Raw genomic sequence first — 16380 nt, forward strand, 5'->3', positions numbered from 1 at the left:
AATGTTGGTATTTGTTAAGCGCTTACTATGTGCAGAGCACTGTTCTAAGCGCTGGGGTAGATACAGGGTAATCAGGTTGTCCCATGTGAGGCTTACAGTCTTCATCCCCATTTTACAGATAGGGAACTGAGGCACAGAGAATTAAAGTGACTTGCCCAGAGTCACACAGCTGACGTGGCAGAGCTGGGATTCGAACCCATGACCTCTGACTCCCAAGCCCGTGCTATTTCCACTGAGCCACGCTGCTTGCCCATTTTTTTAATCAGGGAAGGTTTTAATGCTGCTTGTCTGCTGTGTGACCTCGGGCAAGTCACTTCACTTCTCTGTGCCTCCGTTGCCTCATATGTAAAATGGGGATTAAGACTGTGGACCCCACGTGGGACAGGGACTATGTCCAACCCGACGATCTTGTATCTACCCTAGCACTTAGAACAGTGTTTGACACAAAGTAAGCGCTTAACAAATGCTATCGTCATTATTACAATTGTCATCATTAGAAACCAAAGATGGATCGTGTTTCCAGGAGAAGGCGGAGGCCCACAGTGCCGAAAGCCACTGAGAGGTGGAGCAGGATTCGGACAGAGAAAAGGGCCATTGGATCTGACCCGAGAAGTCATCGGTGACCTTGGAGAGAGCCGTTTCAGTAGCATGGAGTGGGCAGAAGCTGGATTGCAACGAGTCAAAGAGGGAGTTGGCGGGAAGTAGAGACAGTGGGAGTAAACTCACCCAAGGAGTTTGAACAGCAGTTGTTAGGAGGGAGAGTGAAATTCAAACAGTTCCTAATACTGTACAAGCAGGATAACCATGGGGTAGGACTAGGTTAAAGTACGAAGCAGTATTTTTCCGGTGACCTTGGAACACATTCCAACCCCGAACACACAAATAAAATGACCTGAAAGAGTACTAAAGTTGTGTTTGCACGTTACCCTATGCTCTACCAAACACTGTAGCAGTGGTGATTTTTTTTTTCCTTGAACCTCGGTAAACTAAGTGTTTACATGCTTGTATTATGTTGGTTTCAGCTAGCCAGTTTCTAAGAGAGGAATGACAACTGTGAAATTTGCATAGCAATGTACACATACAGAGGCTTAATCCAAAAAGCTGATGTGAACTAATGATTGTAATGATTGATTTTGCTTATCTGTTTCAACTTGGGTACTCTACTAAAGTCTGGCTGTCTCTAGGGAAGTAACAGAAAAGGGGTCGTGGGCTGATGAAAAGGGGTAATATTGTGAAGGGAATCTTGTGCCGCCGACCAAGTAATCGAACAATATGCTGTTAGAAAGGTAAAAGGAGACTCTTGCTCTTAAAAAGCTACTTTAACTAGTTTGTGAGTTTTTGGAAAGAACTCAACCTAGTATCTGTGATTTGCGTGACCTAAATATTGCATGATTTGTGGTTTTTTTTCTGCTTCTCTAGGAAGTCACAGCGAGCAGCCGCCACTATGTTGACAGGTTGTTTGACCCTGACCCTCAGAACGTTCTGCAAGGTGTCATGTAAGTACGATTAAAAACTGTTGTCTCCTTTAAATCTTAAAGTTTGATTTTTCTCTAGCCTCGCCTTTCAAGACAGACCCAGAAGTACATTCTTCTCTCCTTCGAGAGTTTTTTCGGAAGGTGGCAGAGAATAGATGCAAGTAATGTCACTTTCATGATTTTCCCCCAGTGCCTCGAGTTACTTCCCAAAGGGAGGTAGGCATCTAGGCATCCTTTAAGAAGAGACAGAAGGAAAACAGGTATTATGTAGAATTACTTCTGTGGGACCTGATTACTTTGTATCTACCCCAGCACTTTAGCACAGTGCCTGGCTCGTAGTCAGCGCTTAATAGTTATTAAATGTAAATGTCTCCGAGAGGTTGGCTGCTGATGTCAGCGTTTTTCTAACAGGTTCTGAGGTGTGACCGACTTAAAATGCCGGTCAAAAAGGGATTCACTAATCACCTGTGGAGAAAAATATATGAGGACACAAGGGGAGGACTGCAGAAAGAAAGTAGTGTAAAGTACATTCAGTGCTCCGAGAACACAGATCTTAACGTCCTTTTTAAAAAATCCATGTTAAAGAAAACTCACGCTTTCGTGTAGGGACCCGACCACGTGGACGGGCACAACGGTTTCTTCTACATTGTAAGCTCCTCGTTGGCACGGGACGTGTCTACCGACTCTGAAGGATTGTACTTTCTCAAGGGCTTGGTACAGTGTTCTGCACACAGAAGGCACTCGGTAAATACCACTGATGATTACGCAGTCCTTGCCCTTTAAGCTCCTCCTCTAGACTGTAAGATCCTTGTGGGCAGGGGACGTGTCTACCGACTACACTGGACTGTGAGCCTGTTGAGTCTCTCTCTGTTGTGGAAGCAGCATGGTTTGGTGGGACGAGCCCGGGCTTGGGAATCAGAGGTCGTGGGTTCTAATCCCATCTCTGTCACTTGTCAGCTGTTACTTTGGGCAAGTCACTTAACTTCTCTGTGACTCAGTTACCTCATCTGTAAAATGGGGATTAAGACTGTGAGCCCCACATTGGACAACATCATTACCTTGTCTCTACCCCAGCACGCTACATAGTAAGCGCTTAACAAATACCAATATTGAGCACACAGTAAGCGCTCAATAAAGGCAATTGAATGAATGACTCTGTAGGACCATACTTTCCCCAAGCAGTTAGCACTGTGCTTGGCGCACGGTAAGCACTCAATAAAAAGAATTGATTCTGACATCGCATCATGTTCTATCCAGATAGATTAAGAAGCAGCGTGGCTTAGTGGATAGAGCACAGGGTTGGGAGTCAGAAGGACCTGGGTTCTAATCCTGTTTCCACCACTTACCTGTTGTGTGATCGTGGACAAGTGACTTAACTTCTCTGGGCCTCAGTTCCCTCATCTATAAAATGGGGATTAAGACTGTGAGCCCCATATGGAACAGGGACTTTGTCCAACTGATAAAGTCGTATGTACCTCAAGGTTTAGATCAGTGCTTGGCACATCGTAAGTTCTTAACAAGTAATAATAATAATAATGTTGGTATTTGTTAAGCGCTTACTATGTGCCGAGCACTGTTCTAAGTGCTGGGGTAGACATAGGGGAATCAGGTTGTCCCACGTGGGGCTCACAGTCTTAATCCCCATTTTACAGATGAGGGAACTGAGGCACAGAGAAGTTAAGTGACTTGCCCACAGTCACACAGCCGACAAGTGGTAGAGCTGGGATTTGAACTCATGAGCCCTGACTCCAAAGCCTGTGCTCTTTCCACTGAGCCATGCTGCTTCTCTAGTACCATAGTCATTATGACTGTCCCATGTGGGAGTAAAGCATGTTCCATAATTCCACAAGTGTTTCGTCCAAAAGCTGAGAAAATGCTGTTGTGAAAATTCCGCTATATCTTAGGGTGTGATGTACCTGGGAAATTGATCCTAGCCTCCTTTGGTAGGTAACAGATGTGTGGCAGGTGCGATGGACAGTTTAGTGTCTGGAGAGCTACTGATGGAAAGCTAGGTATGGGTTGATGTGGTTGGGAAATTTTTTACTGCATGACTAAAGTTCCGTTTCCCAGTTCGCAGGTCAGAAGAAAAGGACATTTCTTGAAGGGTCAGGAAAAGAGCAGTTTCTAGAGAGGGATGATCCATCTGAGTGTTCTCCATGTGAAAGCAGATAAAAGACTTGGGGGCCTGGGGGTAACAGCAACAGGTAATTGGAGTGGGGGATAGAGGCAGATGATGAGAACTTCAGAGGAAAGGCAAGAGAGGGATGGAGGGGATCGCGGGAAAGTGGCTTTGGGGGGGGCAAGAAGGAGGCCGACTCCTCCTCCTTTCCCAGGGAGTGGGAGAAGATGAGCCCCCTACACACACACACCCCCGGAGAGAGCTGCAGGGGGGACAGTGTCATCTGGGGAGGACCAGCTTTCAGAAATGGCAGGGGGAGCAGCACAAGGATGAAGAGAAGCTTCCCCATGTTGCCGCAGGATTCACTGCACTTCAATAGTATTTATTGAGCATTTACTATATGCAGAGCATTTACTAAGCGCTTGGAATGGACAATTCGGCAAAAGAGAGAGACAATCCCTGCCCAATGACGGGCTCACGGTCTAAACGGGGGAGACAGATGGCAAAGCAAAACAGAACAAAACAAAAACAAGACAACATCTTCAAGATAAATAGAATCAAGAAGATGTACACCTCATTAACAAATAGGGTAATAAATAATATATACCAATGAGCACAGTGCTGGGGGAGGGAAAGGGGGAAGAGCAGAGGGCGAAGGGGGAAGAGGAGGGGGAGCAGAGGGAAAAGGGGGGCTCAGTCTGGGTTGAGGCTGTGGGCCAGGGAGAGGAACTGGGGAAGGGTGGGGACAGGGCTAGGGGTCGAGAGGGGTTGGATGGGAATGAGGTTAGTTGAATCCCGCCAAGTTTAAGGCCCATATTTTAGAGTACATATCTTTCATGCCGGGCACAGGAATGAATCAGGTCCCCCTCTAGACAGTAAGCTAGGGGCAGGGAACACGTCTACTAACTATGTTATAATCTCCCAAGCACTTAGTACAGTGTTCTGCATACAGTAAGTGCTTAATAAATAGAATCGATTCCTGAAAATACCAGCTTGAAAAAAAATGGCCCGATAAAATAATAGACTGGTGGTACAGATGGGATCAATGTCTTCAATCACACCGGGTAAAGTGTGAAGCAGGGTGGCCGAGCGGAAAGAGCATAAGCCGGGGAGTCAAAGGACCTGCATCCTAATCCCAGCTCTGCCACTTGCCTGCCCTGTGACTTTGGGCAAGTCACTTAGTGCTCTGTTCATTTTATTAATGCTGTGCATTTATCTTTGGTTCTGTTGATCTATTTTGATGGTATTGATGCCTACCTATTTGTTTTGTTGTCTGCCTTCCCCTTCTAGACTGTGAGCCCATTGTTGGGTAGGGGTTGTCACTATCTGTTGCCGAATTGTACTTTCCAAGCGCTGAGTACAGTGCTCTGCACACAGTAAGCGCTCAATAAACACGATTGACTGACTTCATTTCTCTGCGCCTCAGTGTCCTCAACTGCAGAATGGAGCATTCAGTACCCGTTCTCCCTCCTATTTAGACGGGGAGCCCCATTTTGACAGGGACAGGCCTGATTAATTTGCATCTACCCTAGTGATTAGAGGAGTGCTTGACACTTAGTAAATACTTAACAGATACCCGAAGAAAAATTTGTGCTGAACAAAAATGACCATTTTAAGGCCGCATCAAACTCGATCAACTTGAATGAATAAAGAAATACAAAGTATGCAAAAATGTTGGCTAGTATTTGTTTCACAAGTAACAAATTGCTCTAGGGAAATTACCGTTTAAATCTGTTATGCTTCCTGACTATTCCCGTTGCCTCTTACTTGGAGTTCATGATGAAGGGCAGAATGCAAAAGACATGGCGAAAGCAGGAGAAAAATGCAGAATGTCGCTCTCTGATGAAACAGAATAAAACACTGTACGAGGCGAAGCGTGAGGTGCGGAGGGCCCTGCACCCTCTGAACCTGGTAATGGGTGTGTACTACCAGTGGTTTATGCATTCAGTCATATTTATTGAATGCTCACTGTGTGCAGAGCACTGTGCTAAGCACTGTACTGAGTTTAGACACCCAGTGGTTGATCGTGGGTGTTAAACTTAGTTGACTGGGCACCCAGTGGTTTAGGCCTCTCAAGGTGAAGGATGCAATCTGTTCCCCACGGCCAAATGTTAGAATCCAGTGAACTCTCTCCTGTTACTACTAGCCGGTGCCATTTTCCCGGAAAAAATGATTGTGCCACTTTGAACTTCTGAGCCTGCCCCCAGCACTCGAAGGCCCTGAATTTTGGAGGGTCTGGCCACCACTTGGAGATGTACATCATCTGAAGAGTTTTGTCTTGGACTGAACATTGCACACGAGCGAGCAAGCTAAAATTTGAACCTCCCTGTATATGCGCCAAGTACTGTGAGCCCCATGTGGGACCTGGACTGTGTTCAACCCCATTAGCTCGTACCTATCCCAGCCCTTTAGTACGCTGCCTGGCAAATAGTAAGTGCTTAAGGGATACCACGAGAAAGAAAAATTAAGGCCACGACAGCTCGGAGAGTGCTTTAGAAGGTCCATAGAGGGGGCAGCCACCAAAGCTTCCCCCTCCCCACCCCCTTGCACATCTCTCTCCTCAGCATCCCTCACCCTTCCCTCCCAACGTCACCCCCCGGAAAATAACCTCGAGGCTTAATCTGCAAGAACTCCCTCATCCCTGGAAAATAACCTGGAGGCTTAATCTGCAAGAACTCCCTCATCCCCCCACCACCACTTGTGTGCCTGGGAACCACTCTTTGCTCCGCCGTGCGGAGAGAAGAAAAGGAACCCGTATACCAGCATTCCAGAAGAAAAGGCATGAAGAGATTCTTGTCAACAGTTTCAGATAAGTATTTTTTAAATTTACTACTACTGGTGTGGTATTCCCCCTGGGAGAGACCATTTGTAGAAGCAGCGTGGCTTAGTGGAAAGAGCCCGGGATTGGGAGTTAGAGGTCGTGGGTTCTAATCCCGGCTCCACTGTCTGTCTGCTGTGTGACCTTGGGCAAGTTGCAGAACTTCTCTGTGCTTCAGTTCCCTCATTTGTAAAATGGGGATTAAGGCTGTGAGCCCCGTGTGGGACAACCTGATTACCTTGTCTCTACCCCACCGCTTAGAACAGTGCTTGGCACATAGGAAGCGTTTAACAAATACTGCAATTATTATTATTATTATTTAGCTGAGTTCTCTATGAATCATTTTTAAAGTCATTTCCCGTGTTTTGGGTAGCGATGTTGAATTTCCCCTAATTTCAGCAAACCCTGGGCAAATACTTTGATGATTTCTGATTAATAAAAATAGATGCTAATGAAGAACTGGCGTTACTGACACAAACTCTTGTTTCTCTTTTAGGTCTGGATTCAACACCACATTGATTTCCTCAATACTTCTTCTAGCCAAGTTTTAATAGGAAGCAAAATTTCCTTGGTAGTTTCTGTCAAGCTGAAGTGTACATCTTCCAGCCTAAACCTACTCCTATTTTTCCCTGACACCGTTATCCTCCCTATCCCAGAAGCTGGCAGTTTGGGGGTCAGTTTGGGGCTCTTGGCTGTCATTCATCTCCCACATTGTGTCTAAATCCTGCCAGTTTTTCCTACACAGTATTTTCCTGAATCACTCCTTCCCCTCCACCTGAACTACTGTAAACTACTATTCACCCTTCATTCCCTTCTTCCCTGCTTTCAAACTGTTCTCTCCTATCTTAAAAAAAACAAAACCCTCCCTTGATCCCACTGCTAGTGCCAGTTATCTCCTCATCTCCCTCCTACTTCACACTTCTTGAGAGTTGTTTACACCTTCCATCTCCACTTCCTCTCCTCCAATTCTCTCCTAAATCCCCTCCAGTCTGGCTTCCCGCCCCTTCACTGCACAGAAACAGGCCTTTCTACGGTAACCAGTGACCACTTTCTCACCAAATCTGATGGCCTTTACTCAGTCCTAATCCTCCTAGACCTCTCAGCCACCTTTGATGCTGTAGACCACCCCCTTCTCCTTGAAATTTTATCCAACCTTGGATTCACCACCTCTGTCCTCTCTTGGTTTTTCTCCCGTCTCTCTGCTCGTTCTCAATCTCTTCCGCGGCTCCTCCTCTGCTTCCCTTCTCCTAACTGTGGGGGTCCCCATCTATTCTCCATCTACACCCACTCCCTTGGAGAATGCATTTGCTCCCATGACTTCAACTACCATCTTTATGAGGATGACCTCCAAATATACATCTCCAGCCCCCTCTCCTTCCGTGCACTCTCACGTTTCCTCCTGCCTTCAAAATCTACCTACTTGAATGCCGTGTTGTTACCATTTATATCGTCTTCCTCTCTATTCTCAGTACAATCTCTGCCCGCCTCCCCCGTTTAGACTGTAAGCTGAAAAGCAGGCATCACGCGTCTGCTTTTATGTTCCCAACCTCTTCAGTGTTCTGCGTAGAGGTTCTCAATAAATGTTGATGGTGACGATATTGGGAATTTTAATCGTTATTTCCTTGGAACTAAACATTAACAGATAAAGGTAACAGAGGAAGCGTCCATAAACTTCCTTTTAATTCAGGACACCTAGAGAGACCAGTCGCTTTTGGAGCAAAGAAAGGTAATGAATAGGAAGGATACATTCACGAAGAGTCTTAGGTCCGCTGACTAGTATAGTGACCTACCGTATGTTGCGCCAGTTCTTTTCCGCGCCAGTTCTTTTCCACGCCATGTGCATGGTCACAAAATTCTCATTGAAGAACTTACTGAGGGCCAGCTTGTCCCAAAGTACGCGAATGTCAAATAACTTCTGTACTTGGCTGTGGAAGTTCTTTCCCAAAGCCTTTTTTCTACTAAAAATTCAATCTTCAGCTGGAAGCCGAAAAGCTTCTTATTTCAAACATCGAAACAAAAGGCCAAAGGATAAGGATTTAAATTCTGTGTGTTTCTTTTGCAGATCTGAGCAGGGTTATCCTATTTAGGCCTGGCCTTTCCAAAAGCTCTCTGACTGTAAATTGTATGGTGGAGGGTGGGGGGAAATAAAGTTCCATTAGCTAATCTTTGGTTGCTGGGTTTGCCTAATTAGGCTTTACTATTTCCTTGTACATTCACACTACTTTCCAAGGTGCTTTGCAAGATGACTCCATTTTTCCTCACTGAAGTAAGAGTATTTTGTGTTTATATTGTCCTTTTCTTCCAAGAGGCTCCTAGCAATTTACAGACTCGTAATCTCTTAAATCTTACACATTCTTACACATTTCTCTCCCCCTGGACTTCCCCCCACCCCTTATCACATCAGCCACTCCAGTATTCTGGAATAGGTCCAACCTTTCTTTATTGCTGTATTGTTCTTTCCAAGGGCTTAGTACAGTGCTCTGCACACAGTAAGCGCTCAATAAATAAGATTCAGTGAATCTTCTAGAGAAGCAGCATGGCCAAATGGTTAGAGCATGGGCCGGAAAGTCAGAAGGACCTGGGTTCTAATCCCGGCTCCGCCGCTTGTCTGCTGTGTGACCTTGGGCAAGTCACTTGATTTCTCTGCCTCAGTTCCCTCATCTGTAAGATGGAGATTAAGACTGTGAGCCCTATGTGGGACAGGGACTATGGCCAATCCAATTACTTTACCCCAGCGCTTAGTACAGAGCCTGGCACATATTAAGTATTTAATAAATACCATTAAATATATATAGTTTTTGTTATATATATATATATCCATTGTTATATATATATAGAGATATTCCATCATTATTATCCAACTTGGATTTAGCACGCCCTAGCCCCCTTTTCCCTTTCTCCTTCCACAATCACAACCCACCTGTTTGAGGTCACCTAACCCCTAAGGAGAACCAGTGTCCTTTCCTCTCTCAGCATCCAGGCACCTAAGTATGGTTATATATCTTCTGGGTTGCATGGTTTTTGCTTTGTTTTTATAGTATTTAAGCGCTTACTATGTGCCAGGCATTCTGCTAAGCAGTGGGATAGGTACAAACTAATAAGATTGGACACAGTACCTGTCCCACATGGGGCTCACAGTCAAACCCCATTTTACAAGTGAGGTACCTGGGGCAAAGATAAATTAAGCCACCTGCCCTAGGTTACACAGCAGACAAATGGCAAAGTCGGGATTAGAAACCGAGGCCTCCGACTCCAGGCCCATGCTCTTTCACTAGGCCTTGCTCTTCTCACTGTGCCACACTGCTTCTCATCTGCCTCCATTAGATTGGCACAGAGAAGGGAAGTGACCTGCCCACAGTCACACAGCTGACAAGTGGCAGAGCCGGGATTAATAATGATGATGATGACGGTATTTGTTAATCGCTTACTAAGTGGTAAGCACTGTTCTAAGCGCTGGGGTAGATACAGGGTAATCAGGTTGTCCGACGGGGGGCTCACAGTCTTCATCCCCATTTTACAGATGATGTCACTGAGGCACAGAGACGTGACGTGACTTGTCCACAGTCACACAGCTGACAAGTGGCAGAGCCGGGATTCGTACCCATGACCTCTGACTCCCAAGCCCAGGCTCTTTCCACTGAACCACGCTGCTTCCCGCTTAGTCTGTGAGCCCCTTGAGGGACCTGATTATCTTGTATATACCCCAGCGAGTAGTACAGACCTTGGCACTTAAGCGCTTAAATAGCGCAGTGGTTATGTGACATCTTTCCCAAAGACTTTTGGGCGGTGCCTTCGGACCACCCGGGGAACGGTTCTCCCTCCCGCTTAGACTGTGAGTCCCATGTAGTACAGGGGTTGTGTCCGACCTTATGGATGTGTACCTACCGTGGCGTTTAAAGCTGTGCTTGACATATAGTAAGTACTTACGTGCTATTTAAAGCATAGTAGCATTCAGTGCTTACTGTAGGTCAAGCACCGTTCTAAACGCTGGGGTCGATACAAGTTAATCAGTTTGGACACAGTCCCTGTACCACATGGGGCTCACAGTCTAGGTAGGAGGGAGAACAGGTATTGAATCCCCGGTTGGGGGAAACCGAGGCAAAATAACCCTCCGACAAATGCCGCGCCTTGCCTGGAGACAGGAGTCTGGACTTGAAGATCTCTTGCGGTCCCGGCTCTTACGAGCTTGAGCCCCCCTTTTCCTCTGCTCCTCCTCCCCTCCCCATCGCCCCAACACCCTCCCTCTGCTCTACCCCCTTACCCTCCCCACAGCACTTGTGTATATTTGTACCTATTGATTGCTCTCTTTATTAATGATGCACATTTATCTGTTTTGATGGTATTGATGCCTGTCTACTTGTTTTGTTTTGTTGTCTGTCTCCCCGCTTCTAGACTGTGAGCCCGTTGTTGGGTAGGGATTGTCTCTGTTGCCAAATTGTACTTTCCAAGCGCTTAGTACAGTGCTCTGCACACAGTAAGCGCTCAATAAATACGATTGAATGAGGGAAAGTGAGATATGGGCCCCTTCCAGTAGGATCCAGATTCCCTTTAATCCGGCAGCATTCCAGCCTCCAGCCCAAGGCCCTCTGAGCTGCAGAAAGAGGAGGACCACAGGGGCATCGGGAGGATTCTTGTAGCCCAAACCAATCTTCCTAGCCCAAAGCCACCAGTCCAGGGCCTGAGCATTGCTCTAGCCCATCAGAGAGTCATTCATTCAATCATATTTATTGAGCACTTACTGTGTGCAGAGCACTGTACTAAGCGCTTGGAATGTACATTTAGGCAACATAGCTCATTTCTCAGATCATTATTCTTTCCCTTTTCCCTTTAATGTAGTAGCCCTCAAATAATTGTAAACTAACTTAAAATTATTAATGGTCTTGGTTTTGACATCCAAAGTCTAGAATCATCTTGGGACTTGCTAGTTCCGTAAATTCAGTTGGGAAATTCTTCCATTGATAGCTCAGGTTACTGCAAGGATGTTTGTCTTCTTAGGTTGAACTCTTTAATGGAAATAATCTGTCAGCACCTCCTTTCTACGGGCATTTAAGCAAAATTTACTTGGTTGGGGATTGACTTTTCCCCGTCTCATTTCAGTCAAGTTGATTGTACTAGTAGAGACTGGAAGAAGTTCTTCTTTCTGCTTCTCTTTCGGTTTTGATTCAGCCTGTTCATTACATTCTATTTTATTGTCATATTCCGTTATTAGAAGGGAACTTTGTTAATATAAAACGTAATCAGTTATCTCACAGTGGGTCAGTATGTGTTGTTGCGTTGAGCATTATCTTTCTGTTTCTGAGTACAGTCAGGTCTCAGGTAAATATGAAAGATGTGGGTAGAGCAGCTCACTTAGACTTGTTGGGAAGAACTTCCGGAAGAGGTGAAATTGCAGAAAAGGAGAGAGTCCCGGAGGATATGAATGAGAATGGGAGTCCAGGTTAAGGGAGAGCGTGAAGAAAGATGGGGAGTTAGGAATGAGGAAATCGGAGGAAGGGTGTGAAAGCAGATCGGCTTAAGTGGGATTACTTGTACTGGCCAAAGAAAAAACCTAGGTGAAGAGGATGTAAAAAAGTTAATGTAAATAGCAATCGAAGGAAAGGGGCGATGTGGTTAAAAGGAGAACAAGAAAAATCAGTCTTTTGGAGTAGATCAGTAAGGGACAATTCTACGAAATTGTTAAAAATGGAACTGAGCCTTGTATTAGTGATAGCTCCATAGCGTTCATATTGGTTTTGGTTTTTTTTTAATTTACAGAGACATGAAAAATGCTGTAATTGGAAACAACAAACAAAAGGCCAATCTGATTGTTTTAGGGGCAGTTCCAAGGTATGTACGATCTATATGAATCCCTTTTCCACCGAATCACTGAAAGATGTAAAAACTTGAGATCAGAAGACCCGTTTGACTCCTTTTCGTGTTTCTGTGTTACTTCTGATAAAAAGCATCTCGTTTTTCTCAATGTAGAGTTTTAAAGTAGTTTTTGTGGTATTCTACCCACTCGACTGTGAGCTTGCTGGGGGCAGGGAACAGATCTACCAACTCGGACTCTCCCCTGTGCTTAGTCTAGTGTTCTGCACGTAGAAAGCCTCAATAAATTCGATTGATTGATTGGTATTTAAGTGCTTACTATGTGTCAACGCTGTTCTGAATGTTGGGATAGATACCAGTCATTCAGGTCAGACACAGTCCCTATCCCACATGGGGCTCGCAGTCCGAGTAGGACCAAAAGCAGGGATTGGATCCTCATTATACACTTGAGGAAACTGAGGCACAGAGAAAGTGACTTGCACACAGCAAGCAAGTGGTGAAGTCAGGAGTAGAACCCAGGTCTTTGGACTCCCATGCCTGTGCTCTTTCCACTAGGCCATGCTGAAGTCTGTTGATAAAATTAAAGACCCAGAGAACTGAGTGGAGGAATGTCATCGAATGCCATCTTTAGTTGGTAACTTCTTTTAGGAATAAGGCCCAGTAGATTCTCTGGGTTTTTTAAAACCTTTGGTGAACTGGTGGGTAGCATTTGTTTCCTCAGTCCAAACTGGAGACTCAGAGCAGCTGCTGCAGTTGGGGAGGGTGAGGTCCCAGGAATTTTTATTTTATTTTTTTTTTGAATTTCAAGAAAAGGAAAAAAAAATCACCATCTTGGAATGTGCATATAGAGCTGTCCTTCCTATTTGAGGAAGACACAGTTGTGGCCTAATGGAAAGAGGTCAGAGCTGTGAATCATATAGGGCCTGTGGTCTAATCCCGTCTCTGCCCCTTGTCTGGTGTCTGACCTAGGGCAAGTCACCCTCCTCTGTGTAATGGGAGTTCAAGCCGTTGAGCTCCATGTAGGATATGGACTGTGTTTGTTCAACCTGATTATCTCGTATTTACCCTACTGCTTAGTACGGTGCCTGGCACATATTAAGCATGTAACAAGTAACCTAAAAGCCAAACAGAAAAAAGGTGAAATTCACCTGTGAATGTGTCTTAAAATACCAATACCAAAACCCACAATCCTTGGACACGTTTTGAACACAAAATATTCTGTCCCTGTCCTCTCTTTTTGCCTGCTTGTCTCTCATTGCTTTAAAAACTTTACTTTGAGAAAAACCGCTCATTTCTTCAAAGTAGTATGAACTACCTGCCTGGCAATGCAGTGCAGAGTCAGTTCGGGGCGATGTTTTGCCCATTTCCCCTAACCGTATCCATTCATTCGTTCAATCCTATTCATTGAGCTCTTACTGTGTGCAAAGTACTGCACGCTTGGGAGAGTACACTACAACAACAGAAACATTCCCTGCCCACAGTGAGTTCACAGTCAGTGTTTAGATTTTATCACTGCTTTTCTGAACTTCCTACTCTAGGTTGCTGTACCTCCTTCAGCAAGAGACCTCCAGCACCGAGCTGAAAACGGAATGCGCGGTGGTGTTGGGAAGCCTTGCCATGGGGACAGAAAACAATGTCAAATCTCTGCTGGATTGCCACATCATCCCCGCCCTGCTGCAAGGTATGCGGGGATTTGATTCGTGGTATCGTCTCATTATTCCACCGGCATTGGAAATATTCAGGCAGGAAGCGCAACGGTTGACCTGCTGTTTCTGTATATAACAGGATTACTGTCACCGGATCTGAAGTTCATCGAAGCTTGCCTCAGGTGCCTTCGCACCGTCTTCATCAGTCCAGTCACTCCGGAGGAACTTCTGTACACAGTAAGTTCTAGGCAGGCTTCGCGTCCTGGCCCATTTGGAGTTCCCACCCTCGAGTTTTAAACGGTATCTCTTCAGTCCCTTCCACAACCCCAGACCTCGGCTCTCTGTGCTAGAGAAACAGTGCTCGGTGCCAAGGAGATGCTGACTAGTGTTGACCCAGCAGTTAAATGCCCCACTGATTGCAGAGGTGAACCTTTATGGACGCCAAAGAAAGGGAGCCAAGAAGTCAGCATGGGTTGCCGACTACATTTGACCCTGAGGGTCACCTATGGGGTGTCCAGACCCCATCTCGGTTCCAGCCGTTTCCGGGGGCTCCTGCTGACATTGCCGTGGCCGGCGGATCAGTTATTATACGGGGCCCTGGAAATGTGCACGGGTCCCCTCTTTCTTTCCTGGCACAGCGGCAGTAAAATGAGTGCCCCGCTTTTAAAACGGGGTTAGGAATTGGGTGCTAGGTCAGCTTGCGTGGTGGGGTAAGTTGGAGCCCTAAACTCTTCAGACCCCGCTAGTCATAGATCACAGAAGGCGAGGGGGAGAGGGAGAGAAAACGAGGAACGAGCAAAGAGTTTGAGCTGAGGATGATGCCCTCACAAAGATTACACATCTTCCAGTAGGGAAAGCTTATCCTCTCCCGTCAGATGTGGCCCAAGAGGGACTGATAAGGGTTCCTTTCAACTGCGCAAGTATTCTAGAGCGTGTTTGCCTGGTAGCCCACAGTGTGATCTGTACCGTAAAACCGGGCAGGAATATCGTTAATGAAAACCTGTCTGCTTGCATCTCTGACAGCCTGCATACCTCCTCACTGGGTGGAGACAAGTAAATATCCGCATGTGCTTTAGCGGGGCTTACGAGAGACTCCTATGGAGAAGGGCTTCCCAATGCTTTTTGTCCCAGGGCACGTGAGGAAAGGAGGATCAGCGTGGGTCGTCGTGCCGTTCCTTCCCACCCCGAACCCAGGGAATCAGAGGGGTCGATCAGTCAATCCCTGGTATTTATTGAGCGCTTACTGGGTGCCGAGCACTCTACTGAGTGCTTGGGAGAGGACAGTCTAATCGAGTTGGTAGACAGGATCGCTGCCCACAGGGAGCTCAGAGTCTTCAGAGTGAGACACACTTAAATAAATTAGATATAGGGGAAATAGTAGACTCCGGGAACGTGTACGTAGGTGCTGTTTAGACTGGGGTAAGAACCAAAGTGCTTAAAGGGTCCACGGCCAAGTGCATATTCGGGGAGGGGAGGGGGAAATGAGGTTTGTGTCAGGGAAAGCCTCTTGGAGATGTGATTTTTAGGAGAGTTTTGAAACAGGGAGAGAGTGGCAGACTTTCATTTGAAAGGGGAGGAAGTTCCAGGCCCAAGGGAAGTCGTGAGCAAGCGATCGGGGACGAGATAAGCGAGAGCGAGGTGCAGAGAGTAGGTAAGGGTTGGAGAAGCAAAGTGTACTGATTGTGCTGTAGCAGGAGATTAAGGTAACGTAGGTGCTGATTGAGTGTCTTAGTTGATGGTAAGGAAGGAGACTGGCTTGGTGAAAAGAGCAGAGGCCTGGGAGTCAGAGGACCTGGGTTTTAATCCCAGCTCTGCCAATTTATTTTTTTTAAGCATTTACTATGTGTCAGGCACTGCACTAAGTGCTAAGGTAGGTACAAGGTTCTCAGGTTGAAAACAGTCCATGTCCCTCATGAGGCTCACAGTCTTAGTACCCATTTTACCGGTGAGATAACTGAGGCAAGGAGACCTAAAAGTGACTTGTCCAAGGTCACAAAGATAACTGGCAGAGCTGAGATTAGAACCCAGGTCCTTCTGACTCCCAGGCCTGGGCTTTATCCACTAGGCCATGTTTGCTGTGTGACTCTGGGTAAATCACTTAAATTCTCTGTGCCTCGCCTTCCTCGGCCGTAAGCAGCATGGCTCAGTGGAAAGAGAGCAGGCTTGGGAGTCAGAGCTCACGGGTTCTAATCCCAGCTCTGCCGCTAGTCAGCTGTGTGACCTTGAGCAAATCACTTAACTTCTCTGTGCCTCAGTTACCTCATCTGTCAAATGGAGATTAAAAGACTGTGAGCCCCACGTGGGACAACCTGATCACCTTGTATCCCCCAGCGCTTAGAACAGTGCTTTGCACATAGTAAGCGCTTAACAAATACCACGATTTATTTAAAAAGGGGATTAAACACCTGTTCTCCCTCCTACTTAGACTGTGAGCCCCATGAGGGACAGGAACTGTGTCCAGTCTGGTTAACTTGTAGCTAGTCTAGTGCTTAAAACAGTGTTTACACATAGGAA

The 16380-nt window shown here is 46.1% G+C and overlaps 1 protein-coding gene across 6 annotated transcripts in view; it reads left to right on the plus strand.

Moving 5' to 3' along the window:
* Positions 1-16380, plus strand: part of ARMC8 (armadillo repeat containing 8) — a 98698-nt gene that overhangs the window by 19705 nt on the left and 62613 nt on the right. For 3 of the 6 annotated variants that reach the window (XM_029068116.2, XM_029068090.2, XM_029068105.2), the window contains exons 2-6: positions 1420-1496; positions 12167-12238; positions 13759-13901; positions 14006-14103; positions 14890-14919. In XM_029068116.2, coding sequence (XP_028923949.1) covers positions 1420-1496; positions 12167-12238; positions 13759-13901; positions 14006-14103; positions 14890-14919 — 420 coding nt within the window. The remainder of the gene's footprint in view (positions 1-1419; positions 1497-12166; positions 12239-13758; positions 13902-14005; positions 14104-14889; positions 14920-16380) is intronic. The other 3 variants (XM_029068097.2, XM_029068124.2, XM_029068111.2) reach the window with 1 other exon arrangement.

This window comes from Ornithorhynchus anatinus, chromosome 1 (genome assembly GCF_004115215.2).
Source record: "Ornithorhynchus anatinus isolate Pmale09 chromosome 1, mOrnAna1.pri.v4, whole genome shotgun sequence".
Lineage (NCBI taxonomy): Eukaryota > Metazoa > Chordata > Mammalia > Monotremata > Ornithorhynchidae > Ornithorhynchus > Ornithorhynchus anatinus.